Source organism: Ictalurus punctatus, chromosome 17, assembly GCF_001660625.3.
Source record: "Ictalurus punctatus breed USDA103 chromosome 17, Coco_2.0, whole genome shotgun sequence".
Classification (NCBI taxonomy): Eukaryota; Metazoa; Chordata; class Actinopteri; order Siluriformes; family Ictaluridae; genus Ictalurus; species Ictalurus punctatus.
Window position 1 is genome coordinate 24,715,217 of NC_030432.2, and position 27,660 is coordinate 24,742,876.

Consider the following 27,660-nt stretch of genomic DNA (forward strand, 5'->3'; position numbering starts at 1 on the left):
GGGGAAAAAGTGGAAGGTTTTAGACTGGCCAAGTCAATCACCAGACCTTAACCTAATTGAGCAAGCATTTTAAATCCTGACGCGGAGACTGAAGGGAGAAATCCCCTGAAAAACAACTGAAAGAGGTTGTGGTAAAAGCCTGGAAATGCATCACAAATGAAGAAACCAACAATTTGTTGATGTCAGTGAGTCACAAGCTAGTGTAGTTATTGCAAGCAAGGGATATGCAACCAAATATAAATTGTTATTTACTTGAATTTACTTCAAGAATTATTTCTTCCAATACATTTGTTTGCCTAAAAATTGGATGGCCTGATAAAAAAGGTTCTATGTTTTATGGTTTTATGTTGTTTAAGACATCTAGATGTAAAGACCAAGAAATAACAGCTGAAATCCTAAAACTTCATCCCATATCCATCTTTTGATCTCAAACCCAAATGTCTTTACTGTATAGCACAAACAAATGAATTGGCCTTGCTGTTCCAATTGTTTCAGAGGGGTCTGTATTTGGCTCATATACCATGCTTCTTTAATGACAGTGGACCTTATTCATCAAAGTTGTGTAGAACCGATGCAAATTTGTGTGCAAACAATGATGTTTGATCTCAATCTCAATGATGTTTGAAGGAAAGTGTGATTGAAGTGTGGCAACCTTGAGTATCTGGCAACCTGAAGTGTCACTGAGGAAGCAGCATCCTTCGAGCTAACGCTATTACATTAATTTCTTCTAATCTCTATACTTTAAAATTATTTACCTTACGTTATACAAATATAACTGACACCACTTTAGATAAAACAATCGTAACGTTGCGCTGTCGCAAATTTTATCTGTATTTTGTTTTTTTACAAAACATCCGCGACTAGCTTGTAGCCCGTAGCCCGCTAGCATCACCTACCGCTAGCCTTGTTTACGTTTCACATTTCTCACTTACCGCTGTTCTGTTTAAAAAAAAACAAATATGTCTGCTGTCTCTCCGGTTTTGAGTGCAGATGAGGACTCGCTTGAGCTTCACATGGTGTGGCTGGAACTGGACGATGTGGAGAAGCAGATCCGCGGCCTACTCGACAAGCAGGCCCAGCTGCTGGAGCGACAAATTGCGCTGGAAACATCTTGTGCCTCTGCCCACATATCCAAGGTAAGCACACAGCGTGGTATTTCCACTCCCAGCCCCTCTACGCCGTGTGTTTCTCTGTGCAGGGACCGTGCACCTAGGACTTTCCCAGCCGTGGTCTCCGTCACGCCGGCGCCAACACACCTCGGGCCTTGGGTGAACCAGCGGCGAAAGGCGCGGGCTGGACCCTCTCCACCTCCGGTGTTCGAGATTCCAACCAGGAACCGCTTCGCCCCTCTCCACCAGACCAGACCCAACGCTGTGATCGTCGGGGACTCCATTGTGCGGAACGTCCGTGTAGCCTCATCTAAAGGTAAGGTGCGCACACACTGTTTTTCTGGTGCTTGTGTCCTTGATGTCGCTGCGCAGGTATCCGGGATCCTGAAGAAGGACGAGCGCATTGGAGCGGTTGTGCTGCACGTGGGGACGAACGACACCAGGCTGCGGCAGACGGAGGTTCTGAAGAGGGACTTCTCCAGCCTGATCAAGACGGTACGAGGCAGATCACCCACCGCGAAGATCATCGTCTCTGGACCTCTTCCCACATACAGACGTGGAGCAGAAAAGTTCAGTAGACTGCTAGCATTAAATGATTGGTTAGTCTCTTGGTGTAATGAGCAGAATCTGGTGTTTGTCAATGACTGGACTCTGTTCTGGGAGCGTCCTAGGTTGTTTCGTCCTGATCGCCTGCACCCCAGCAGCCTTGGAGCGGAACTGCTTTCAGACAACAATTCCAAGGCGCTACACTCCAAGTGACTGCCTACCGTAAGTACATCTTCCAATAATAACAACATTCAGTATAATCAATGTTCAGCTAAAAATCCGGCAAAGGTAATACATACTATAGAGACTGTGTCTGTTCCCCGAGCTATACAAATATATAGAAAATCTCGGAAAGTCTATCTTCGTAACCTAATTAACATAAAATTAAATCATATTGAATGCACAGCCAGCACTTTTGATCTGAGGCTAGGACTATTAAACATTAGATCTCTTGCGTCTAAGGCTCTTATTGTTAACGACATCATTACTGATCAGGAATGTAATTTAATGTGTTTAACAGATGAAATTTTCATGAAATTTTTCAATGATAAGGTTGAAAATATTAGACGTGAAATACAGGCCATTAAATTAAAACTGGACAGTACTGTAACAAACCCATTACATGACAATGTAGCAATATCAGATCAATGTTTAGAGTGTTTTGCTCCGCTTAGAGAGACCGAACTAGCTACATTAATCTCTTCAGCCAATTCATCAACTTGCATACTAGATCCCGTACCTACATGTTTGTTTAAACAGATTGGTCCAGGAGTAATTGAACCACTTCTAAATATAATCAGTTCTTCCCTAAGCACTGGCTATGTACCTAAATCACTTAAATAAGCAGTTATTAAACCCTTGATTAAAAATCCTGATCTTGACCCGTCTCAATTGTCCAACTATAGACCAATATCAAACCTCCCCTTCATCTCTAAGATTTTAGAAAAGGTTGTAGCAAAGCAGTTATGCTCGTACTTAGATAGGAATAACATTCATGAAATGTATCAGTCAGGATTTAGACCTCATCATAGCACATAGACAGCGTTAGTTAAAGTAGTAAATGACCTCCTACTGACTTACGATCAGGGTTGTGTCTCGCTGCTTGTGTTACTCGACCTAAGTGCAGCTTTTGATACTATAGATCACACTATTCTACTTGATAGATTAGAAAATGTTGTTGGTATTAAGGGAACAGTCCTCTCCTGGCTCAGGTCTTATCTGACCGATCGTTATCAGTTCGTAGATGTAAATAGTGAATTCTCCATGCGTACTGAGCTTACTTTTGGAGTTCCACAGGGTTCTGTTTTAGGCCCACTGCTCTTTACTTTATATATGCTACCCCTAGGTCAAATTATTCGTAAACATGGAATTAGCTTCCACTGTTATGCTGATGATACACAGTTGTATGTTTCAGCGAAGCCAGAGGACAGACAGAAGCTTAGTAAAGTTGAGGATTGTGTAAAGGACATTAGACATTGGATGTTAATTAATTTCCTTCTACTTAATTCTGATAAAACAGAAATACTTTTATTAGGCCCACGTGTAGGTAGAAATATTCTTTCTGATCACATGGTTACTTTGGATGGTCTTTCTATTTCATCATGTGTTAAAGACCTTGGAGTGATTATTGACTCCAGCCTATCATTTGATGCTCATGTAGATAATATTACTAGGATAGCCTTCTTTCATCTCAGAAATATTTCTAAAATAAGAAACATATTGTCACTACATGATGCGGAAATACTAGTTCATGCATTCGTCACCTCTAGATTAGATTACTGTAATGCCATACTGTCTGGATGTTCCAGTAGGAATATAAATAAGCTCCAATTAGTCCAGAATGCAGCTGCTAGAGTCCTAACTAGAACTAGAAGATACAACCATATCACACCGATATTATCAATACTGCATTGGCTCCCAGTAAAATCTCGCATTAATTATAAAATACTTTTATTAACCTATAAAGCACTAAATGGTCTCGCGCCACAATATCTAAGCGACCTTTTGGTTTTATATGATCCGCCACGCCTACTTAGATCAAAAGATGCAGGCTATCTGACGGTACCTCGAATAGTGAAGGCTACAGCAGGGGGAAGAGCTTTCTCTTATAGAGCCCCACAGTTATGGAACAGTCTTCCTATTAGTGTTCGGGACTCAGACACAGTCTTAGTGTTTACGTCTAAGCTTAAAACATATTTGTTTACTCAAGCCTACCCTGACTAGATTCTGTTCTACTACTTCGCAGTCATGATTATCTTTTTTCTCCCTCTCTCCTTTCGCCGAGCCCCACACGAATTTATGGATACTAGAGATCCTGATCCTTTCTGCCTCTGGATGGAGCTCAAATCTTCTTTAATTCCAGACTGCTGGGACTACGGCTGCTCTTAACGCCATACAGACTTCATATAAATCCATAATGAACTCTTTCACAATATCTGTTGTTACCCAGATGAGGATGGGTTCCCTTCTGAGTCGGGTTCCTCTCAAGGTTTCTTCCTCTTAAAACATCTTAGGGAGTTTTTCCTTGCCACCGTCGCCACTCAGTGGCTTGCTCAGTTGGGATAAATTCGCACCTTTAATATCTGTATACCGTGTTGATATTTCTGTAAAGCTGCTTTGAGACAATGTCTATTGTAAAAAGCGCTATACAAATAAAATTGAATTGAATTGAATCTAGATATGATTGAAACATCAAAATGAGCATGATTTGAGTGGAAAAAAATAATCATCTTTACTAACAATTTTATGCATGTTCACATGCCCTGAAATGAGCCAATGTTTGACAATCATAAAATCTTGACAGTCATAAAGTATTTGGCAATAGGTTAATCCTACTTACGAATTCAGGTTTATTTATTGTCTGATGAATTAATAACAACTGAAATTATGTAGACAAAAAGACTAAATTGGCTTTTCCCATTAAATCACTATTTAATTTATCTTTATACTGCATGTGTGGCCCTTAAATTGCTTTGTGCTTGTTTCATAAAATCTCACATGTAATCAGTACATGTAATCATGTAAATAGGCCTCAAAATTGACAAATTCCCAGTCTCCTGCACTAGAGTGGCTGTTGGGATTTTGAGTCATTTCTCTTATTATTCCCTATAGGATAAATCTGCTAATATTCAAATTAAATTAAATGTATTCCCCATGCTCTGAATTAACAATGTGGGTTTCTTTATTTATAAATAGTATGAGACACTTGCTACGGGGTCTGAAAAAAGAACTGTAGTTGGTGCAACATTCTTATTCCAGTGTAAAAGTACAAGACCAAACATTAAGCCTGATGTTACAGGTAATTCCGTCAATGAATCATTTGTAGTTACAATAAAGTATATCCGTCTCTCCATCTGACCCTCCACCCTGGTGGATATATTATTATTATTATTATTATTATTATTTAATAATAATAATAATAATAATAATAATATCAACAACAACAATAATAATAATAATAATAAAATCAGCACTATTATTTGAAAGGGAAAAGATTTTAGTCTGAATTTTTAAACTTGACACCTTGGGACACAATCCCTTTAGAAACTTGCTTTATGATCACATACTTCCAGCTGATGTGAAACAGGGGATTTCATTTGAAAATATACCAATATAGACACACCAGAACACAAACAGAAAGAGTTTACTAATTAGTCCCTTTCCCTGTAGTCTTCATTAGCTACATGTTTACCAGTCATTATAACTCAATGCCCTTGAGAGGACCAGTACACAGTGCTACAGCTTTCTGTTAGGTGAAATCATAATAGAGCTACAAACACACACACACACACACACACCCCTCATTATTTTTGTTTCTGACAACCTGAAAGGGAACAGACAAACACTACACTGGGTCTAAATGGCTTTAAATTGACTGGCATTAACTTATATATGTTATAAAATGATATGATTGATGTTTTATATAGTTTCAGTACTCGGACTACTACTTCTACTACTACTAATGCAGGCTGTGGAAGAGGCACACTCCAGAAGTAGATGTTTTTCACAATTTTCTCAACAATTTTCCCAATATACCCTGAAGTTTCTGAAATGCAAATATTTCCCAAGTTTTAGCTTCTTCTTAAATGGAAAGCCAGAACATCTTTCTTCACCAATGTGCATTGTTATACAGTATGGCTATGACAGTGCAGCAGCTCCATGGGAAAGTGATCATGTTGCAATCATGTGACTGATCATGTTACAGATGAAATTTTGAAAAACTAAGTTGCGCTGCCATATACTGTCTGGAGAAAATGAGCTTTTTCCTAGCCACCCTTCCATGAAAGCCATTTTTGTTCAGTCTTTTTTTAATTGCACTGTCATATACATAAACATATAACGTGCTTACAGAGGCCTGCATGTCATATGGTGTAGCTCTTGGGTTTTTCTTTTTATCTCTGAGCATTAAATGGTCTGACCTTGTATTGAATTTTCTGGGATGCCTTCTCCTGGGAATAATTGCAACTGTCTTGAAGGCTCTCTATTTGTAAACAATCCTTCTCACTATACAATGGTGAATTTCAAGTTGTTTGGATATAACCATTCCCAGATTATTGAGCAGCAACAATTACTTCTCTGTGGTCATGGCTAATGTCATTTCTTCTTGGCATGATGTAGACACACACCTGGGTGCTCCAGAACAGCAAACTGTCATAAGATCTGCATATATAGAGGTAGTCACACTTCTTAATGATTAACTAATCTTGTGCATTTCATCAGTAACACCTGGCTACTAATTACTCTCTTGAAGATTGTGGAAATAGGAAGTGTGTACTTATTGTTTCCCAACTGGTTTCCACATGTTGGTTTAATTTTGGGGGGAAAAATAACTATATATTGAAATCTGTTTGTTTGTTTGTTTGTTTGTTTGTTTTGCCATCGGATGTTATTTCTTTGTCCTTAGAAGTTGATGAAGACCACACAATTGTTGGTTAGGCTGATAAATAAAAACACTGAATTGATAGAGGGTGGACCTTTGTTTTCCCATGCCTGTATTTTGAATGGAAGGGTTATTTAGTTATAATTTAAGTTTCTTCAGCTCAGCTCTATTCACTTTTAAATAAACCACAGGTGGAGAAGCACTGCTCCTTTTGCATGGATCAATTTATTTGGTCTATATAGGCTTTCAGGAAGCTCTACTACATAAATAAACCCCAAAACTCCTGTTTTGTTTTATGTGAGAGGCAAAGGAAACCGGACAACTGTATCATTTGATCTGCAGAAGAAATAATTGACTGTCACCTGCCCATCGACACTGATGTTTATGCTAGAAACCCAAAAAGACAGCGTGCCAGACTATCCCAGACACTGTCCCTGTCACACCTTGCTCACCCGCTTCATTCCAGCCACTTCATTCTAAAGCAGATACCAAACAATAAAAATAAAAACTGTTAATTATAGTTTCTTTCTTTAAGCTGTTACACTATTCAGAAACAGACTGGACAAACACAAACACACAGTCTCTGATTTACTAAGGTCAAAAAGGGCAATGGGATAAATAATAATAATAAAAAAAAAAACGCAAATATTGGGGATGTTGTGGGTGAATTTCTAAGAATAACTAAGTGAATTATGTCAGGGGAGGAAACATGTAAAACAGGGTTTAGCATGTTCTAAATGTTTCCTGTATCTGTGGCGAGTTCAAAACTCTTGAGATTAAAGGCAGGGAGACAGGTCAAAAAACTGTTCAAAATATGATCTGAATAAATGAATAAAAGTAAATGCATTATGTTAAGGTATTCATCTTTACCTTTGTTTCATTGTACTTATTTAATTTACTACTGATGTTCAATTTACTGTTTCGTTTTCAATGTAGTCAGTCAATACATTTACATGGACAACAATAATATTAACCCGCTTAAGACAATACTCTGAATAAGAAACTACCATGTAAACAGCAATTATTGATGACCTTAATCTGGCTAAAGTCATACTAGAAGTAAACACAAATTGAATTAAGACATGTGGAGTATTCCTTAATCACACTATTAATGTAGGGTGAGAGTTTTCACCACATTTTGCGACAGGACATGAACACACACTGCAGTGGTTAAGCGTTTGACGAAAAACAAGAGAGCACGGTTGCGTCCAAATTGACGTACTTACCTGCTATATAGTAGACAAAATACACATTTTAGCTACTATATAGAAGGTAAGTACGCGGTTTGGGACACAGCTGATGGCTTCAAGCAGTCGTCTATCTGGACGTAATAAACTGCACTTGAAACTTTTATAAAATTAGAAATGAAACACCTGAAACTGTATACGGTACCATAACGAAGACGAACTGTACGTCGATACATGAAATTCTGGAGGGAACGTCGAACGGCGTGGCGCGGTGACATAATGACGTGTGCCATTAATCAATCTATTTTCTATAACATGTAAAAAGGGAACATGAAAGGAATATTCTAAAAGTAACTCATGTAAACACCTTAATCACAATATTGTCTTATTCAGAATGAGGTCAATAATTAGATTACTGCTGTCCATGTAAACGTAGTCAGTGTTAATGGACATTGTTAAATTCATTGTAAGTCAAATTTCACTTTGTCAAGAAAGTTTTTTCTGATTATGATGAATGATCTGAAAGAAATAATATTTTAAATAATTAATGGGCTATTTATTTTTCAAGCTACAATTCTCCTAAAACCCTTATAACAGACATGCTTCTACATAAAATTAAAAGTATCAAATTATATCTATCACTTCTTAAATTTGTTATTTGATCCCAGTTGAAACTTGGCCTATGGACCTTGACATGATCGGCACACATAGTGCTCCTGTATGGTATATTCTCCAGCAAAAAATGGGAGGGGAATAGTATTATATATCTGCTAGGTCTGGGAGCTTATTCACATTCATTTAGTGCTATAAATAAAGGCCAATCCTTTTTACAACTCAGTCTTAGTAATCAAATAAATGGCTTAATAGAATAAATAAATAAATAAATAAATAAATAAATAAATAGAGGAAGAATTGTTCATTAAAACATTTACAAAAAAAATTCTGTATACTGCATTCTGCATTTTAATTAAATATGAATTCGGCATTAATCATTCCTTTAAAGAGGGGTGGGAAATACTGTATAGTTGCACATTGGATTAGCCAATGAGCTTTATCATTCATACTTAGTGATGCATATAAAGGCACATCCTTTTTACAGATAAGTTCTTACATTTAATATACCATAAAGACAAATATTAGTGCTTCAATCCAAACACGAACAACCTATTATACAGTCATGCTTTGAGAATCACAAAGGCTATGCAGATGATTGGATAACTCTTTCTCATTTATATTATTGTGTTGCATTGGCTTTTGAGGATTTTAGATTATTGAGGAGCAATCACAATTAATGTCATTTTTGACTGTCTGATTAAACTGATTGTGAGTTTAAGTCAACATGTCTGTTAAAAATGATTCTAAGAACGGGATTACTGAATTTGTTTTTGCTGGATTTGACAATGTAGAAAGACCACTGACTGTTGGTGTGGTCATGCTGATATTGTACATACTTACTATGATTGCTAACACTACAAACATAGGCTTTGTCATCATGGATAAACACCTGCACCAGCCAATGTACATTTTTATCTGCCACTTAGCAATTGTAGACATGGTCTACTGTACAAGTTCATGTCCAACTATGATAAGTATTCTTCTTGTTGGCTATAAAACTATATCCTACAAGCCATGTATGGTTCAGATGTTTGCCTTCCATTATAGTTCATCATTGGAGATGTTTGCTATTGCTGTCATGGCATTTGATCGTTTTGTTGCTATAAACAGACCGTTGCAGTACAATTCCCTTATGACAAATTTCCGATGTGTTTTAATCATTATTTCACTCTGGTTGGTGGTAGCTTCTGTTTTATCCATGCTACCTGCTTCTATTGCACCTCTACCAGTTTGTTACTCGACTGTAAAGTACATGTTTTGTGACTATGTATCTGTTACAAGGGTAACTTGTGCAGAACCAGAGAAATATTTTAATGATGCATTTATTTTAACAACTTGTATGATTTTTGGAACATTTAGTTTCATCTGCTTATCTTATGTAAAGATTGTTATTGTTGTTTCAAGAATGACCTCAAACTCTGACAAGAAAAAAGCCATACATACTTGCTTAAGTCATATTATAGTCATATTTTGTTTCTATGTACCCACTTTCACACGAATCCTTATCAGAATTGGTGTAGTTTTAACACTGGAGGAACGAAATGGCTTGATGGTGGGGTCAATCATTGGCCCATCTTTAGTTAATCCTTTTGTATACTGCTTTAGAACCAAGGAAATCAGAAATAAATTATTCAAAATATTTTCAAAAGTTCAACCAGTTGTAAAAAGAAAGCAGTGAGTTTAGACACACATGTAATACCTTTTACTTTGATGTTATAGTTGACACTAATTAATTTCTAAGCTACAAGTCAGTTTGAATCATTCTATGAAATTTTGTGACCATTCACATTGAAATTAAAAAAAAAAAATGTATTTACAACATTTATTGTTATTGGAGCTCCAAATTTCCTTTTTGTACATTTGTTTTTATTGTTTAAACCAAACGGGCCTACTAAATGTTCCTTTATTGAGTTCTTATTTGTGTTCAAGTTACAAATAAACAACCATTGTGAAACAAAGCCTAACAAGGACAACAAGAAAATGTCTCTTTAATGGATGGTGGTAGATTTTTTGTTTTTAATGAACAAATAAAAACAACTATGTAAACTGAATTTCAGCTTTTGGAAGACATTATTCAGTGGGTTATTTAACGCTGTTTTTGAAGTCTTGCTGAGAATGACTTTAAAGTTGCTGTACAAAACTGAATTGGGACAAAATGTTCTGACACTACATTTAAAAGATGCCAGGCCAAATTATTTTTTATTATTTTATGGTCAAACAGAAAATAGTGGCTTAACACAATGATTGTTCTGCATACGTTTATCCAAGATTTTTTCAGATGTCTGATCCAATTGAAAAATTAGTACAAAAGTGCAAATATTGTTATTTTTCAATTTAAATAAGATTTTCTGATTCATTAGTATTCGTAAACTTGATGGGGATGCAACAACACATTACCTCAGTACTTTAAGGCTCTATATGTAATTTTGGTCAAAAAATATTTAACCACATCATCACATCCTATTTGAAACACTGACAGAAAGCACAGGCTTGAAGCATGGATATCATGGGCTGTATGAGAAAGTAGCTTTCAGCTATAGTTGCGCCACGTTAGCTCTATGAGAGCAATACAATATAAACATTATGCAAATATACCATCCATCTTCTATACCGCTTATCCTTCCTTCAGGGTCACGGGGAAACCTGGAGCCTATCCCAAGGAGCATGGGGCACAAGGCGGGGTACACCCTGGACAGGGTGCCAGTCCATCACAGGGCACAATCACATACACACTCACACACCCATTCATACAATACGGACACTTTGGACATGCCAATCAGCCTACCATGCATGTGTTTGGACTGGGGGAGGAAACCGGAGTACCCGGAGGAAACCCCCACAGCACGGGGAGAACATGCAAACTCCGCACACAGAGGGTCACGGTGGGAGTCGAACCCCCAACCCTGGAGGTGTGAGGCGAACGTGCTAACCAAGACACTGATGTAAATATACACAACAGTTAAATTACAGGTCTACTGCACTCACTGGTTTTATAATATATAAATCTTCTGGCATATTATAAAGCCTTCAGCATAGCAGAAAGATAATATAGTGTTTACCAATACATAACTTCAGATAGCATTAAATATTACTGTCATTATTAAGATAAACTAAATTTAGGAATGTAAACAGGGACCAAAAGTCAGCTAGCATGTAATACATGTTTATGTGGTTGCACAGATATCTGTACTGAATGTTCTGTTATATTTTAATGTTGTTAAGCCTAGGGCCACTTCGGCATGTGGAGTCACGTGGGTCAGGGATTGAACAGCAATCTCTGCTATTTGTACACAACCAGCTCTACTACCTGAGCCACAACCACAGCAGGTGTAAAAAATAAATATCAGTACTTTAATTTTTGCTCTTCAACAGCTTTTTACCCAGATTTAATTTAATTTACTTTAATACAAAGGTCACAAGCAGGCCTACAAGCAGTTGTAGCAACATACTGCATATTAAAATTGTTCATATGTACTTCATATATTCATATGCATTATATTTACTATACGGTGTCAGAGATTCCTGAAATTGGATTTATACTAAAAATCATTATCCAAATATTTCAAATTCATCAAAGACTCAAACAGCAAAAAAGCAAATACAGTTTATTTTAATGATGTCAATATTGAAATATTCAATGCCATATACAGGTGCCTCTCAAAACATTTTTATATCTTGGAAATGTTCATTTGTTTTCCGTAATTTAACTCAAAATGTGGAACTTTCATGTATTCTAGATTCATTATACATAAAGTGAAATATTTCAAGACTTTTTTTGTTTTAATCTTGATGGTTACAGCTCATGGAAATGAGATACTGGAAAAAAAAAAAAAAGGTCACAGTTACAATAACTTAAGACACTAAAGAGACCTTTCAACTGACTCTGAAAACACCAGAAGAAAGATGCCTAGGGTTCCTGCTCACCTGCATGAACATGCCATAGGCCTGCTGCAGGGAGGCTTGAGTACTGCAGATGTGGCCAGAGCAATAAATTGCAATATCCATAATGTACAATAAGACGCCTAAGACTACTGCTGCGTGGAGACAGGAAGGACATCTGATCATTCTTACAATGGCAAATCATGTGTCCAGAGCTTCAGCATTAAGTCAAGTTCCTGTCTGAGGTCGGAGAGGCGGCCTCCCAAGCCAAGTTCCTGTCCGAGGTCAAAGAGGTGGCCTCCTAAGCCATGTTCCTGTCCCAGGTCGACGAAGTGGCCTCCCAAGCCACGTTCCTGTCCCAGGTCGACGAGGCGACCTCACACGCCACATTCCTGTCCCTAGTCGATGAGACGACCTCCCATGCCACGTTCCTGTCCCAGGTCGACGAGTTGGCCTCCCATGCCACGTTCCTGTCCCAGGTCGCAGATACGGACAACCAAGTTCAGCCTGCAGAGTAGATGGAGAATGACGCTCAGCCTCTCTGTGGGACTGAGGACTCCGCTCAGCATCCATATATAGCTGAGGACGTCATTCAACCTCCTTGTTTAGCTGAGGCAGTTTCTCTGACTCCTGTTGCAGCCAAGAGCTCCGTCTTGCTTCCCTACTCTGCCTCAGAAGTAACCCAGGCTTCTCTATGGACATCACTCTGCCTTCCTGCTCCACTGAGGACATTGCTCCACACTCAAGAAAGGCCGACGAGAAGGCCCACCAAATCAAGCACCTGTCGAAAGCTTGCCTAATGACCCCAGTGAACCAGCCCCAGCCACATGTCTGCTCCTCGAGGAACCTACTACTTGTTGAACAATGCCTGCATTGGAACCTGAGGGGCTGTGAAGACATTTTGCCCAGATGGCAAGGACCGCCGGGGAGGGAGTTTATTTTGCTGTTTGGGTGGGTTCTGTCATATCACAGTAAACCAGTGACTACATTTCCCATCCTGCACTGCGACCTACAAACATGGCCACCATGCACAGTAAAATCCCTAGTGTTGAATTAACACAGAGTGTTTATATGTGTCCAATGGACTCATATAAACACTGTAGGGTGTAAATTCAAAACTGTAGGTGTTAAATCAACACTGGTGATTTTGCTGTGTGGACCGGAATTCCCAGAACTCTCACTAATCACATCCTCCCAGAAATCTCATCCTAATCACACACCTGCATCTAATCTCACACAATCAGACCACATATAAGAGACTGTTTGAACACTAGTCTTTGCGAAGTATTGAGTGTATTCACCGTGCCAAGCCATTTTTCATCGGCTTCCGTTTCATGGTTTTTGATCTCGCTTCTAGTTTCTCGTTTTGCCTTGCCTTGTTTATGTCCATTTGCTGATTGCCTGACCTTTTGCCTGTTTTTGGACCACGCTTTTGATTCACGATTTGGATTTCTTTGTCTGCCTCTCTTTAATAAAACTCTTATCTGCATTTGCATCCATTCTGAACTCCATTACATGACAGCTTTAAAATATTTACATCAGGTATAGCTACTCCGGAGTGATCTCTTCAATCATTGTATCAATGACCCCCTACCAAAACTAGCCTCAAGTTCCAGCTGAACTGCCAGCTTTCTTGTATAGATATGTATATGAATAGATCAGAGGTCGGGAACCTTTTCAGCTGGCAGAGCCATAAAATTTAAAAAAAGTTATGATTTTAGTTTAAAGAGCTAGAGAAAAAAAATGTAGATCTGTACTATTATTGCATAATTATAAAAAAAATGGTAATGTAATAAAGGCCATTTGGTAATTTGTCTGTTCTTGACCCAACAGCCTGCACTTCACGTAACAGGCCTGTAAGTGGCAATTGGATGTTATTTAACCAATTATCATAGTTCCATCAAATGGTAAATCAATACATTTATTCGTTTACATTTCTTGTACTGAATACAAGATTCAGTACATAAGTAAGAGTAAAGTGAACCCTACTTACCATCAATGCGACTTCCAAATATGCAAATTTCTCTGTCCGTTCAGACTGGAAAGAACAATACTCGTATTTTTTCTTTCTTTTAGCCATGTCACTTTTGCTAAAAAAAAAAAAAAAAAAAAAAAAAAAAGTAAACAGACTGGCTATGTAGTTTTCTAACGATTTATAAATTAGACTGGGAAATTACCACTCTGCTCCACATTGTCCAGTAAAATTTGAGCTTGTTGTGCAACAGCTTGGTGTATACATGGCAAACAGGCATCGATTATAAATTATGTAATATTTTGACATATGTTTTATAGTTTTAATTGAATTGACACACTAGCTTTCATGATTCCTATTTTTCCTGTCGTTGCGCCATAGGCAATCACTGAAGGCCATAGGTTCCTGACCCCTGGGATAGATGGTAGAAGTTGCCTTTTTTGTATTGAGTGTGTTGGGCCATCTGTAGGTACTAAGGTGTTTGATTATGGAGAAATGCTGTTGTTATTATACCTAGTACAGCTTCAGTGTGAGCTCAGGCATTAAAACAAAAACCAGGTCTGCTACAGTACTACAGTGTGAAGTGTTCCTTGCTGATGTGACCCTCCAAAATGAACTGTTTGTATTTCTCGCTCAGTGTTGAGCAAACATTCATAGCTCACTGTCTCAACCAGAGCATGTTAACATAACATGTTAACAAATCATTAGTTTTGTAGCTTGCCTAAATTCTACATCAAGGAACTAGCTAGTTAACGCTAGATATGAAGGTCAGAATTTTACTGAGGTGTTGCCATGGCATCCTTGATGTTTTAATCATAAAATCTTGAACTCAAGAGACTCCATTTAATTTCTCTCTAATATTAATGTTCTGAGTTTCTATGAGATATGTATTATATACAACCCAGTCTCACAAACATTCACGTGCAACTCATTTGCAGCATCTTCTATAAGTTGAATACCAACGTCCTTTCATGAACATACATTGCATAGAAACACATCAAACCTTCACTGGAATGCTCTGCATGTTACATTCTGCATCAGTGTATTAGTGTATTTTAACTAAGTCCACCTCTACCACTAAGCTATTTGAAAAAAAAAAAAATAATAAAAATCAACATTAAATAAATATTTTTTCCTCTATATTTAACATATTGAAAGTTTTTACTTTTTACTTGCAAAGCAGTTGCTTGCTAGCAGTAGTCAGCTAGCTATCTGGGATTCCTGATAATTAGCCCAACGAGTGTACTGTTTTTCCTAGTACTCAAACCAGGAAATCTCACTAAAGAGCCACTGTGTCACTGCTGTAAGAGACGAGCAGGCACGTTTACACCAGACACATTGATGGTTACATTTTTTATTTTGGAAGTGTGACTTTTCATTTTATCATTTATATTATAATGAAATAACTGCTGAGTATTTAAATAATGTATTTGTAACATTACAAACTTGTTAATAAAGTTGTGTAATCTAGATGTCATGTAATGGGGTTGGAGACAGATGCAAGTGCAAAACAAAACACTAGACAGGCTGGTGTCTGGATACTTATGAGCATGTGCTGTATATTAATCTGTCAACTAGATGCAGTGTGGGGGAATACGTATTCAGACATTTTTGTTTTTATTATTTAATATCCTTGCATATATCCACAAATTTTACAACATAAACACACACACACACACACACACACACACACACACACACACACACACACACACACACACACACACACACACACACAATTCCCTGGCTGGAATTATGACTCTGGTTTATGACTAATTATTATTATGATGTATTATAGCTAAATTGACCCTGGAGGAAACTGGGTGACTAATTTTAGACCTACCTATAGTGTTGGAAAAAGAAACATATCTGATAAACCAATCAGGTGATTCCAACTGAATTATATAAAGAGCATTAGACAGTCTGTTTTGGATTGATGGGTACTGTGCTCTTTTGCCTGTTTCTATTTCTTTGGACTCTGAGGAACTGCTTAACACTCATACTTTGAAGGACTTGAAGCAGTGAAAACAATTGTGGACTCTTGTTAAATATTTCTATATTAAAAGTAGCTTGTGTATTGTGTTCACTATTAAAGAGCGCAGTAGGTCATGGTTCAAAATGTTTCCAGAAAATACATCAATGAATTTGTTTTTACAGGATTTGACACTTTAGAAAAGCCAGTGGTGGTTGGTATTGTCATACTTACTGTATACATTCTTGTAATGCTTGCTAACTTGGCAAACATATGCTTTATTGTCATTGATAAACGTCTACACCAGCCAATGTATGTCTTCATCTGCAATTTGGCAATTGTAGATATGCTTTACTGCACATGTGCATGTCCAACTATGATAAGCATCCTTATAGTTGGCTTTAAAAACATATCTTATGTACCATGCATCTTTCAGATGTATAGTTTTGGTTTAGGATTTGTGATGGAGGTGTTTACTATTTCTGTCATGGCTTTTGACCGACTAATTGCCATAATCAAGCCACTGCGCTACCATTCAATTCTCACAAACGTACGTTGTGTTATTCTCACTTTCTTGCTGTGGATTCTGGGATCTGCTGCAATAACAATTGTGCCTGGTACTGCAGTTCCTTTACCATTATGCTCCCCAATTATAAAGTATGTTTTTTGTGATTATGCAGCTGTTATCAGAGCCACATGTGTAGATCCAAACCCATATTTTGATTTGATGTCAAGTTTCACCTTTTTCCTGTTGTTTGGAACATTCGGTTTCGTTTGTTTAACTTATCTTAAGATAGTTATTGTTGTTGTCAAAATGACCTCAAAAGGAAGCAGGAAAAAAGTGTTTCAAACTTGTTTAAGTCATTTATTAGTGATAATCTGCTATTATGGACCTGTATTCATTCTAGCAGTCCTGACCAGGGTTGGGGTATCCTTATCACTTGAAGAACGAAATGGTCTGAGAATTGGGACAATTCTAGGTCCTTCTTTAGTAAATCCCTTTATATATTGTTTTAGAACTAAAGAGATTAGAAATAAAATATTAAGAATTGTGTCCAAAGAACCAACTGAATAAAAAAAATGTGGGACTTTTTTTTGTGTATGTCTGTAAGATCACCTCTTATTAGCTTAGCAGCACCTTACACTGACCAAGAGAATGTGGAGGGGGAAATTTCTGTATTCTCTATATGGTACATGCTCAAAAAGGTATTGCTTAAGGTCTGTTTATAACTCCATATACAACAAGGAAAGATAAAGCAAATTGAAAGTATATTGATCAGTTTTCTTCTTTTTTCTTGGATTGTGGAAACAATATGCAAGTCAGACTTTCATGGTACATTGGTGTACATGCAAATAAAGTGACTAGACTCAGGAACTTTTATGTCAAATGCAGAAAAACAGCAACATTGCCAAAAACTCATTCTTTCATTCATCTTCAGTAATTTCTTCATCAGGGTCAGGGTGGGCCAAATGTTCAACAAAAATAAATAAATACAAATAAAAGAGACAAACACAAGGATCCATATGTGTGGACTTAAGTTTACACTTGAATCATATCCAACATTTCTATTTGTAGTGCAGTTTGGAGTGCTGGAGCTGTGGATTCAGCAAAGGGACAGCACATATTCTGGTTCCTCCACAATAGTAATAAAAAAAACAAAGAGAAAATAAATTACAAACACTTTAACAAATAAGAAGTAACTGACCAGTAACAAAACCAAGTAACAACCTGGTCAGTAGCTATGATAAACTGCATCCTAGCACATTCATTACACATGCAAATCCACAATGGGTATGCATACGTTCATGCTGTGACATCAGTGTCTTCAAAAATATGTGTTTGCTCTGTTCAGACAAAAACAGTGAAAACTGGTTTGTAAAATTTCTGCACCAAAAAAGCTTTATTTTCAGTTATCCAAAATGCAGTTGACTCACAATGGGTGGTCCGCTTGCTGCCACTATTGTTGGGGCCCAGTTATGAACCTAATGGAGTGCTCGGATCTATATAATCAAATTGTCTTGTATCAAGTAAAGAAATCTGCCAATGGGGCAAGCCTATTTTGCTTGGCTAGAATTCTTACAACTGGCACACACACACACAAAAAAATCAAATCATCAAAAGACTGTAATTGGCATTAAAACTAGATAGAAATGCCAAAATTTAAGCAAGTTGTGGTTATTACAAGCAATGGGAACTCAGTTATTTAAGATAGCCTTACTTAAAATGAGTATTTTGGTCCCTTAATTTAAGATTAATAATTAGCTAAACAAAACAAAAGAAACAAACAAACAAAAAAAACAACCTTACAATAAGACACAATTTCTACAAACAGCATAATAAATATGTAACCGTGATTAGATTTACCACCAGGAACACATTTAAAGGGTTCTTTTATTTTAATTTATTCAGCAATTGATTCGAAAAGTTATTTGACTATAGTGCTGCAAATTTAGTTGGCAAAAACTGCATTCACATCTGGAACAAAAATTTTCAGAACTGATAATAAAACCCTTACTTTCTCCCTCAGTTCGCTCTTTTTTTAAATTTAACAAACCTATGTGCAATTTATACCATCATTTCAAATATGTTGCACCGGACAGGGTATATTATCACCAGATGTGGTAATCACAAATTAAACTATGCAAGACCAAACCATTTCTACTAGTTACATCTGACAATATAGCAGTGGGACTAATTTTATTTAAACAATATATGTTAATAATGAAAAAAATAAATAAATACATTCTTCATATTGCCCATAACAATAATGAAATAACACACAAAATAATGAGCTCCTGCACCACATAATACCTTCAATGCACAGGAGATTAAACTCCCAACATTTTAAAACCACAGAAAATGACAAATAACATAAGATTCAGAAAGTAATTTAAAGTGAAATGTAGGCTATAGCATCACGAACTACCAAAGGAAAATAAAATAAATTAAAAAATAACCTTGCACCACATTGGCATCACATTATACCACGGACATTACACACGACATATCAATATGGTTTCTCAATATGATATTTCTTTGTCATAACACAAGAAAACATACATCCAGAAGTGGTATTTAACCGAAATATTGTCATGAACTACATTTACCAAACAATCCCAAAAGAACACTTCTGGGAACGAGAATACCCACTCCGTCATACCGAGGGAACGGCCTGTTCAAAAAGACCCAAGCCCGAGGGTCACTGTAAGACACTCAAGCCCAGGGTGCAATGAATATCCAGGCTGTAATAACAAATGAATGTCTGTGGCATAGACCACCCTGCAGCAGCACACACATCCTGTAAGGATACACCTTTGGACAAAGCCTTCGTGGAGGTGACTGCCCTAGTGGAATGTGCCCTTATGCCCAGAGGTGTAGCGAGACCGCGCGCCTCATAAGCGATAGAGATTGCTTCCACTATCCAATTAGAGATGTGCTGCTTTGACACAGCATCAACTCTACTGTCGCTGCCAAAGCAGACCAGCAGCTGCTCCGACTTACGCCACTGGCCGGAGCGGTGGACCTAAGTACAAAGAGCCCTTACTGGACACAGCAGGTGCATTCTCTATTGTTTCGGTGTGGAGAATGGAGGAGGGCAGAAAGCCTGCAACACCACAGGGTGGGCAGCTGATGTAGGCACTTTAGGAATATAATCCGCCATAGGATACAGGAAGGCCTTGGCTCATCCAGGGGTAAAGTCAAGGCAGGAAGGGGGCAACTGAGAGAGCTTGTAGATCTCCTACTCGCTTGAGAGATGTCAGGGCCAGCAGAAGAGCTACCTTTAGAGTCAGATGCTTCTCAGAGGCTGAGTCTAAGGGCACAAATGGGGCCCCTGACAGACCTTCCAGGACCACAGAAAGGTCCCAGGAAGGTATGCGCGGCCTGCAAATGGGCCTCAGCCACCTGACACCATGCATAAACCTTGAAGTTAGAGGATGTTGCCCCACAGAGGCTCCATCAACAGGGGCGGGGCTGGCCAAAATGGCAGCCATGTAAACCCTGATTGTAGAAGGAGCCCACCCCACTAAGAAACGTTCTTGTAAGAACTCCAGGACTGTAGCCTGGGTCTTCACTGGGTCTACAGTGGATCCCTGCGGATGTGAATCTCCGAATGAGTGCCATCTAGCAGGGATATTATCTCTGAGAACCATATTCGAGCTGGCCAATAAGGTGCTACTACACACCCCTAGAGTGTGACCCAAGGCTAGAAACCGGGCACACTCAAATTCTCAGAGCACGTAGGCATCGCCGTGTGACACTGATTATTCTCAGAGGGTTCGTCCTTGGATGAAACCACCATCTTCTTAGCCACCACTGAATGGTGTCCTGTGCCATAGGCCTATAAGCTCCAAAAGTCTTGCAAGATCCAGCTTTATTTTGCTCAGTGTTGATAGGATTGACCCTACACGTGTTGGGGATAGAAATGCCCTCATCGTAGTAGAATCCTTATAACCCCTAGAAAAGTTGTCCATTGCACTGGAGAAAGCATAGTTTTCTGAGGTTCAACCTAAGCCGCAAGCTCTTCATGTGGGCGAGAACAACATCTCGATGTTGAACCCCCAGTTCCCTGGATCGTGCTAGAATTAACCAGTAGTCCAGGTAGTTTAGTACACAGATGCCCTGGAGTCACAATGGAGCCAGAATGACACCCATGCACTTTGTGAAGGTGCGAGGTGATAAAGCTAGTGATATTTCTATGTGGAAATATGCACCATTTAGATCTATCATCACAAACCAGTCCTCAAACTGAATCTGTGGAAACTTCAGGCTCTGGTCTGTGCCGACAACTGTGCTGAGCAAACCTCTGAGCCAGGTGGGTCGAGTTCTAAACTGGACCTGGTACCCTTTTCTACTGTAGACAGAACCCATGGAGACACATTTGGCAGTAGTTTCCACGCTGCCAGACGGTCTTTTAGTGACGTTAACTATTCCACATTCTACTGGAGGGAAAGCATCATATTTTCGTTGCCCTATGACAGCTCGCTGACCAGAGAACACTGAAAACTTGGGACAGCCTTGGCTAGGGGAGGCCCTACAGTAGCACTGGGGGCTAACTGCCCTAACAACCTCATGTCCACCTGATCCCCTGGCTGTCTGCGGGGGTTGGCGGGCTGCCATACTCCCCTTCTGTGTCTCCTTCGCAGTAGTGCTGGCCCGGGCTCAACACAACAGGGAAGGAACTGGCTGTAGGCCTGCAACATTATCATTGTGTGCAGTGACCCACAAGCAAGACTACTACTGCATAGGCCTTGCCCACCAATGCCACGGTGGCCTTACATGGAGGCTTGGATGGCAAAGCCGGCCCCCCTAATTACCTGCCATCGATGGAGAGAGGTAGCTCGCAAGCGTCTAATCCACCTTAAGTATAGCTATATAGCCATGGCATTCATTCCCCACAATGGCCGAATAATCCAACATCATGGGGTTATAAATATGGCTTATGCATGGTTTTCCTCCAACAGCCTGATATTTTGTCATGCACTTCTGGAAGAAAGGGGAGTTTCTGCAGCGTGAGGGGTTTATTTTCACTGGGGAAAAAAGGCTCATCCAGCCTTAGTAATCACTTCAAGCAGCTCTTTATTTGCTGCTCACAGTTGTTAGCACATCCTTCTAGCTCCTTGGAGTCAGAGAGGAATTATTATTATTATTATTGTGTGTGTTTCCTCTCTCTTTTTTTCCCCTTTTGGCTTTCCATAGCGGAAGGAGGAGTTGCGGTGCGAGCTCCAAAATCCAGCGGAGAGCCGAACCCGGAAGACAGAGCAAGAGATAGAGCAGCGCTTGTCTCCGACTCCTCTTCCGGATCCATAAGAGATCCCCTGAACCTGAGACGGCTAGCTGCCTCGGCAGCGGTCGGCCCAGATCCGCGAGGCTCTGAAAGCCAACTCGCTTCAGCTTCCGAGAAGAACACGATCTGTAGGCATTACCATGCGCAGCCAGGGCTGCCATCGCATGCCAAAACCCCTAGACATTTCACCCAGAAAGTGTGCACTACTCCCCGTGATGGAACGGGAGCAAGCCGTAACACACTTCCTGAATTCTCTCACTCATATTTTTCTCTCTCACTCATTCCTTTTTTTTTTTTTTTTTTTTTTAAAGGGATAGAACAGTCCAGAGATTTTGAGAAAAGATAGAGCGTAAATTAAATGTCTTTCGTTTCTTTACACAAACAACCGCCACGCAATCTTTCGCTGAAGATAATAAGGCTGATTGCGCGGTTCACAGGTGCCATATTTATATCACGCGACGCGCTTAATTGCCACGTCACCTGATCATGGCAGGCCTATGTAAGACATGATTTTTACACAAGCTTCAGATGCCGGTCACGCGCGAGAGGCGCTCCCATAGTGTTATGTTAAACACAACTAAATGTAAAAAAGAGAACTACAGCTGTATATAGGGGTAATTATTAAGGGTACCACAGGTGTGAATGATCAGTGGGACATGTGACATGGTCATGTTCATGTGATGTGTTGGGGCTGATGGGTAATGAGTTCAGTGTGGATTTCAGCATAACCATGACACCTGCTTCATTGAAAAATGTAAGTTGTGCAAGTGGTATTAATCTTAAAATAAGGAGAAAAAAAAAATCTTGTTCCTCTGCTGGGATATTATGCAAACCGTTGTTGTAGCTTGTTACTGGTTACATCTAGCTCAATATTAGCTGGAAGATCTTAATAAGACAAAGATAGACATATATATATATATATATGTATATATATGTATATGTGTGTGTATGTATGTATGTATGTATATATGTATGTATGTATATGTATATATATATGTGTGTGTGTGTGTATGTATGTATGTATGTATGTATGTATGTGTGTGTATATATATATATATATATATATATTAATGAGATTACTTTACTTTTCTAGTGTAAAACATGTTTGACATTATTATTATTTTTTACACACAAAAAAATAACTAATTTCCAGAAACAAGGCTTTTTCCCCTTTCATGAAATGTCTTTTTTGCCATGTTGGGGGAATTGTCACAGGAGAATTTTGCTTTAGGTGCAGGCGTAAATATACCACCTCACTCTCCTGAAACCATGGAGAGCTGGCTTCTGTGGCTCTGGCAATGGTGGTCCTTGAGAGGGAGGAGCTGGAACTAGAGGTAAGTTTAAGCTCCTTGAACATGAAAAAAAAATGTGGTTTGAGATGGACTCAAGGGTCTGCTTGACATGGGTGTAATCTATGAGTTCCACAATCACTGCAGCAACCTGGTGGTCTTGGTGCCCAAGGCCAATATTATGAGGTTTATAATTATCAACATTATTAGATTTTTATTGTTATATTTCTTTACTTCATATTTGCTCACATTTGTTTATTTATGCTATTGGTTTTGCTTTTGGTATTGCTTAACTGCAAATCAAGCATTTCACTTTGTTACATTATGCACAAATTTAAATGCACTCCTACCAGATAAGTTTGATTGCACAGATACACCAAAAATGAAACTAAGAAATAAGGAAACTGTCTGTGGAATTTGCATTCACTCATTTTTTGATTAGATTTTACTGTACACAAACTGAATAATACCCATGTGAATTATGTATTTCAAATTGGACAACCTATCCAAGTAACACCGAAATTATGCACACATGCTCTCCAAAACTGCTACAAACCTAGTCTACTGCCTTCTGACTGCAATCACGTGGTCAGGTCAATGTTTTTACCTCTCCTAAAGTGTAGTGCATTGGGAATAGTTCTGAAGGGGCATCATGTATTTGGCGAGACCAATGAGCTCAAGCATACAGAATTATATAAAAACCAGGAAACTTTTCCCCAGACCACATCTTACCCTTTTGGCAGAAGAAGTGGACTGGATGCCTTATACAGCATTACAGTAGCAGAACTCTACAGTACTGGAGGACTGGAAGTACAGTTCCAGTCTCACTTTAAGTACTATTATAGTGTCACTTTAATGAATTTTGGAATAACAGAGGCACTTTAAATAACAACTTGAAAGACTGCTGGACAACAGATTGTTAATTCCTTATTGAAGATAACATTTTAAATATCTTAAAATTAAACATGGCTCAAAATGTTTCCAGAAAAACAATCAACGAATTTGTTATCACAGGATTTGATAATTTTGAAAAACCAGTAATTCTTGGAATTGTCATACTTACTGTATACATTCTTGTAATGCTTGGGAACCTGGCAAACATATGCTTTATTGTTATGGATAAACATCTACACCAGCCAATGTATCTCTTCATTTGCAATTTAGCAATAGTAGACATGCTCTATTGTACATGTTCATGTCCAACTATGATAGGGAACCTTTTAGTTGGCTTTAAAACTATATCTTATGTACCATGCATTATTCAGATGTTTGTGTTTGGTTTAGGCTTTGTGATGGAGGTGTTTACTATTTCTGTCATGGCTTTTGACCGATTACTTGCCATAATCAAGCCACTGCGCTACCCTTCAATTCTGACAAATGTTCGTTCTGTTATTCTCACTTCTTTCTTGTGGATTCTAGGTACTGCTATAGTAGCTGTCCTGCCTGGAACTGTTATTTCTCTACCATTTTGTTTCACAACACTTAAATTCTTGTTTTGTGACTATGGATCTGTTGTCAGAGCCACTTGTGTAGATCCTAACCCATATTTTGATTTGATGGCAATTTTAACTTTTTTTCTGCTGTTTGGGACATTCAGTTTCATCTGTGGGTCTTACATAATGATAGTTATTGTTGTTGTCAAAATGACCTCAAAAGGTAGCAAGAAAAAAGTGTTTAACACATGCTTTAGTCATTTGATAGTTGTAGTGTGCTATTATGGCCCTACTTTTATTATAACCATTTTAACTAGAGCAGGTATAGTTCTCACAATAGAGGAGCGACATGGGCTCAGAATTGGCACCATTCTTGGTCCATCCTTAGTAAATCCTTTCATATATTCTTTTAGAACCAAAGAGATCAGAGACAAAATCTTGAGAATTGTGTCTAAAGTTGGACCAACCAAAGAATAATGTGGGGGAAAATATGCTGTTTTTACTTTTTTTAACACTTACATAAAGAGTGAGTAAAGGCTCATAGACCCACAAAGCATATACAGTGTAAAAGCAGGAGTGTGTGTCTGTGTAGTATTCTGAACTGATGTCAGTCAGTAATCTTCATGAATGACCTATTTAACTTGGAATTATGGTTTATCAGAATTTAGATTAGATTTAGAACAGATTTTAATTCTGCTCATATCTGTTAATATTTATATGAAGCTAAGCATGTAATGCAAAAGAATGATTAATTTGTGTATAGTGCAAGCATACTGGATGTGTTTCTCAAACAAATAAACACATTTTCTACCTCAGAACTGTATAGACACTTAACTCATATATTCAAGCTGCAGATTAATTTTCTACGGGCAGATGAGTATGTAAGGAAAGTAAATGCAGCCTGCAATCAATTTGACAGTGACCTTGCATTTAGGAAAATGAAAATGAAATTAAATAAATCTGAAAATTAAAATCTGAAAATATCCTACTCTGCAATGTCAAGTATTAAGTACAGCATGTACAACATTCACTAGCTTAGACTCTATACACACAATCTAGGTAGGAACAGGGCATATCAGAGAAATTCAGTTCAATTTTCAATTACATTTTATTTGTATAGCACTGTTAACAATGGATATTGTCTCAAAGCAGCTTTACAGAAATATATAAACAAAGGATACAGATTTTAAGTGTGTGAATTTATCCCTAAAGAAAAAAGTTAATAATAATAATAATAATAATAATAATAATAATAATAATAATAATAATAATAATAATACTTTAGATACATCAAGGCATAGTAATACATGGAATAAAACATTCATTTTTCTTCATTAAGAAAGTCCCAGAGAAAAGACCAAGTGTGCCAAAAAATGTCAGATCTGTGATGAAGATAATAGGTAGGTTTTTCTAATGGCAAAAAAGTAGCAGCGTGTCTCATCCACAATTTGACAGATGGTATCTGTGAAGTTGACCACAACAACAGTATACCTTTTTTTTTTTTTTTTTTACGCAGACACGTACAAAGGTTCAGTACAAGCTCAGCACCATCAAGATTTACAACAGTACAATTCAAGAGATAGACAGTCGGAGACATGGTAAAAGTCTTTCCAATAATCTTTTCTATAATTTTGTGAATGTCTTTCATGTAGGTCTTAATCTTTTTGCAATACCAAAATGTAAAACTGTACCAGTGGCTGCTTTAGACTTAAAACATAATTGGTGGTGTTGGGGAAAATTCTGTGGAGACGTACTGGTGTAAAATAAGTCCTATGGATGAATTAAAATTTTTTGTTCATGAGCCAAAATTTAAGTACCTTTCAGGAAAAACGTTTATTATTCTGCTTATCATTAAAAGGACACCAAGTGTGCTTTTCCCATATCTCCATTAGAGAGTCAAACATTGATGAACTGCTATAACATTTGACTGCATAGTTTAAATTTAAGATATCCTCCTCTTAGTACCACCTGAGGAGAAAAACTTCTTTTCTTCTTCAATATGAACAAAGTACATTTTACCTACTCTCATTTGAGACTCCAATAAATCATGCAACTGAATAAACTTACAAAAATCTCTACTGGGCAGTTTAAATTCTTCATTAATCTGCTTAAAAGTTAATGGACATGGATAGATCGTATGTATACTATAAATAAAAGGCAGATAACATAACATACTTGGAACACCTGAAACAGTAACTTCGTGTTCAGAGCCAAAGAGATCAGAAACAAAATTGTCTATAAAGTTGGACCAACCAAAGAATAATGTGGGGATAAATATGCTGTTTTAACTTCTTTTAACATTTACATAAAGAGTGAGTAAAGGCACATAGGCCTACAAAACATATACAATGTAAAAAAGGAGTGTGTCCATGTAGTATTTTGAACAACTGATGTCAGTCTTCAGTAATCTTCATGAATGACTGATTTAATTTGGAAGTACTGTATGGTTTATCAGAATATTTTAACACTGATCATATCTGTTAATATTTGTAGGAAGCTTAGCATTTACTATAAAGCAATTAGTTTGTGTGTAGTGAAAAGTTCTGCAAGTACACTGGCTGTGTTTATCAAACAAATAAACACATTCTATTTCAGAACTGTACAGACAATTACAGTGGTGCTTGAAAGTTTGTGAACCCTTTAAGATTTTATATATATCTGCATAAATATGACCTAAAACATCAGATTTTCACACAAGTCCTAAAAGTAGACAAAGAGTACCTGTGGCACTCAGGGCTGAGACAGGCAGAACACAGACACTCAGGAGGCAGAGATGGTGCAAAGAGGTGGGTGGTTTTATTAAAATTCAGGTGAAAGCGTGGAGGTGCAGAGGTTTTGAGCTGGTGCATGTGGGCCGCTGTCTTCCTGAACTGGGGCATGGTGAACAGGGCAGTGCTGCAAGGAGGGGGGACCCAGGAGGCTTGGCCGAGGCTGTGGGTGTCAGCAAGAAGCGTAGCACAGTCTGGGAGTTTCTTCTTGGCTCTCGGCATTGT

The 27,660-nt window shown here is 38.1% G+C and overlaps 4 protein-coding genes across 8 annotated transcripts; all 4 read left to right on the forward strand.

Moving 5' to 3' along the window:
* Window positions 1–648: 648 nt before the first annotated feature.
* LOC128635270 (uncharacterized) lies at window positions 649–4,331 on the forward strand. Of its 5 annotated transcripts, none has more exons than XM_053687290.1 (3): window positions 651–1,678; window positions 1,781–1,877; window positions 3,901–4,331. In XM_053687290.1, the coding sequence occupies exons 1-2, from the start codon at window positions 960–962 to the stop codon at window positions 1,866–1,868; spliced, it is 807 nt and encodes a 268-aa protein (XP_053543265.1). In that variant the 5' UTR covers window positions 651–959; the 3' UTR covers window positions 1,869–1,877; window positions 3,901–4,331. The 5 variants fall into 5 exon arrangements, 3 of the variants coding, with proteins under 3 accessions (XP_053543263.1, XP_053543264.1, XP_053543265.1); XR_008398209.1 differs by having other exon boundaries at window positions 653–1,604; XR_008398211.1 differs by having other exon boundaries at window positions 654–1,604; window positions 3,965–4,331.
* Window positions 4,332–9,060: 4,729 nt separating this feature from the next.
* On the forward strand, window positions 9,061–10,014 carry LOC108277645 (olfactory receptor 6N1-like). The gene has a single exon (XM_017490445.2). The coding sequence runs from the start codon at window positions 9,061–9,063 to the stop codon at window positions 10,012–10,014; it is 954 nt and encodes a 317-aa protein (XP_017345934.1).
* Window positions 10,015–16,295: 6,281 nt separating this feature from the next.
* LOC108277539 (olfactory receptor-like protein OLF3) lies at window positions 16,296–17,234 on the forward strand. The gene has a single exon (XM_017490363.3). It carries the CDS (start codon window positions 16,296–16,298, stop codon window positions 17,232–17,234), a length of 939 nt encoding a protein of 312 aa, XP_017345852.1.
* Window positions 17,235–24,199: 6,965 nt separating this feature from the next.
* On the forward strand, window positions 24,200–25,554 carry LOC128635262 (olfactory receptor 11H6-like). Its single transcript, XM_053687213.1, has one exon. The coding sequence runs from the start codon at window positions 24,200–24,202 to the stop codon at window positions 25,142–25,144; it is 945 nt and encodes a 314-aa protein (XP_053543188.1). The 3' UTR covers window positions 25,145–25,554.
* The last annotated feature ends 2,106 nt before the right edge of the window (window positions 25,555–27,660 follow it).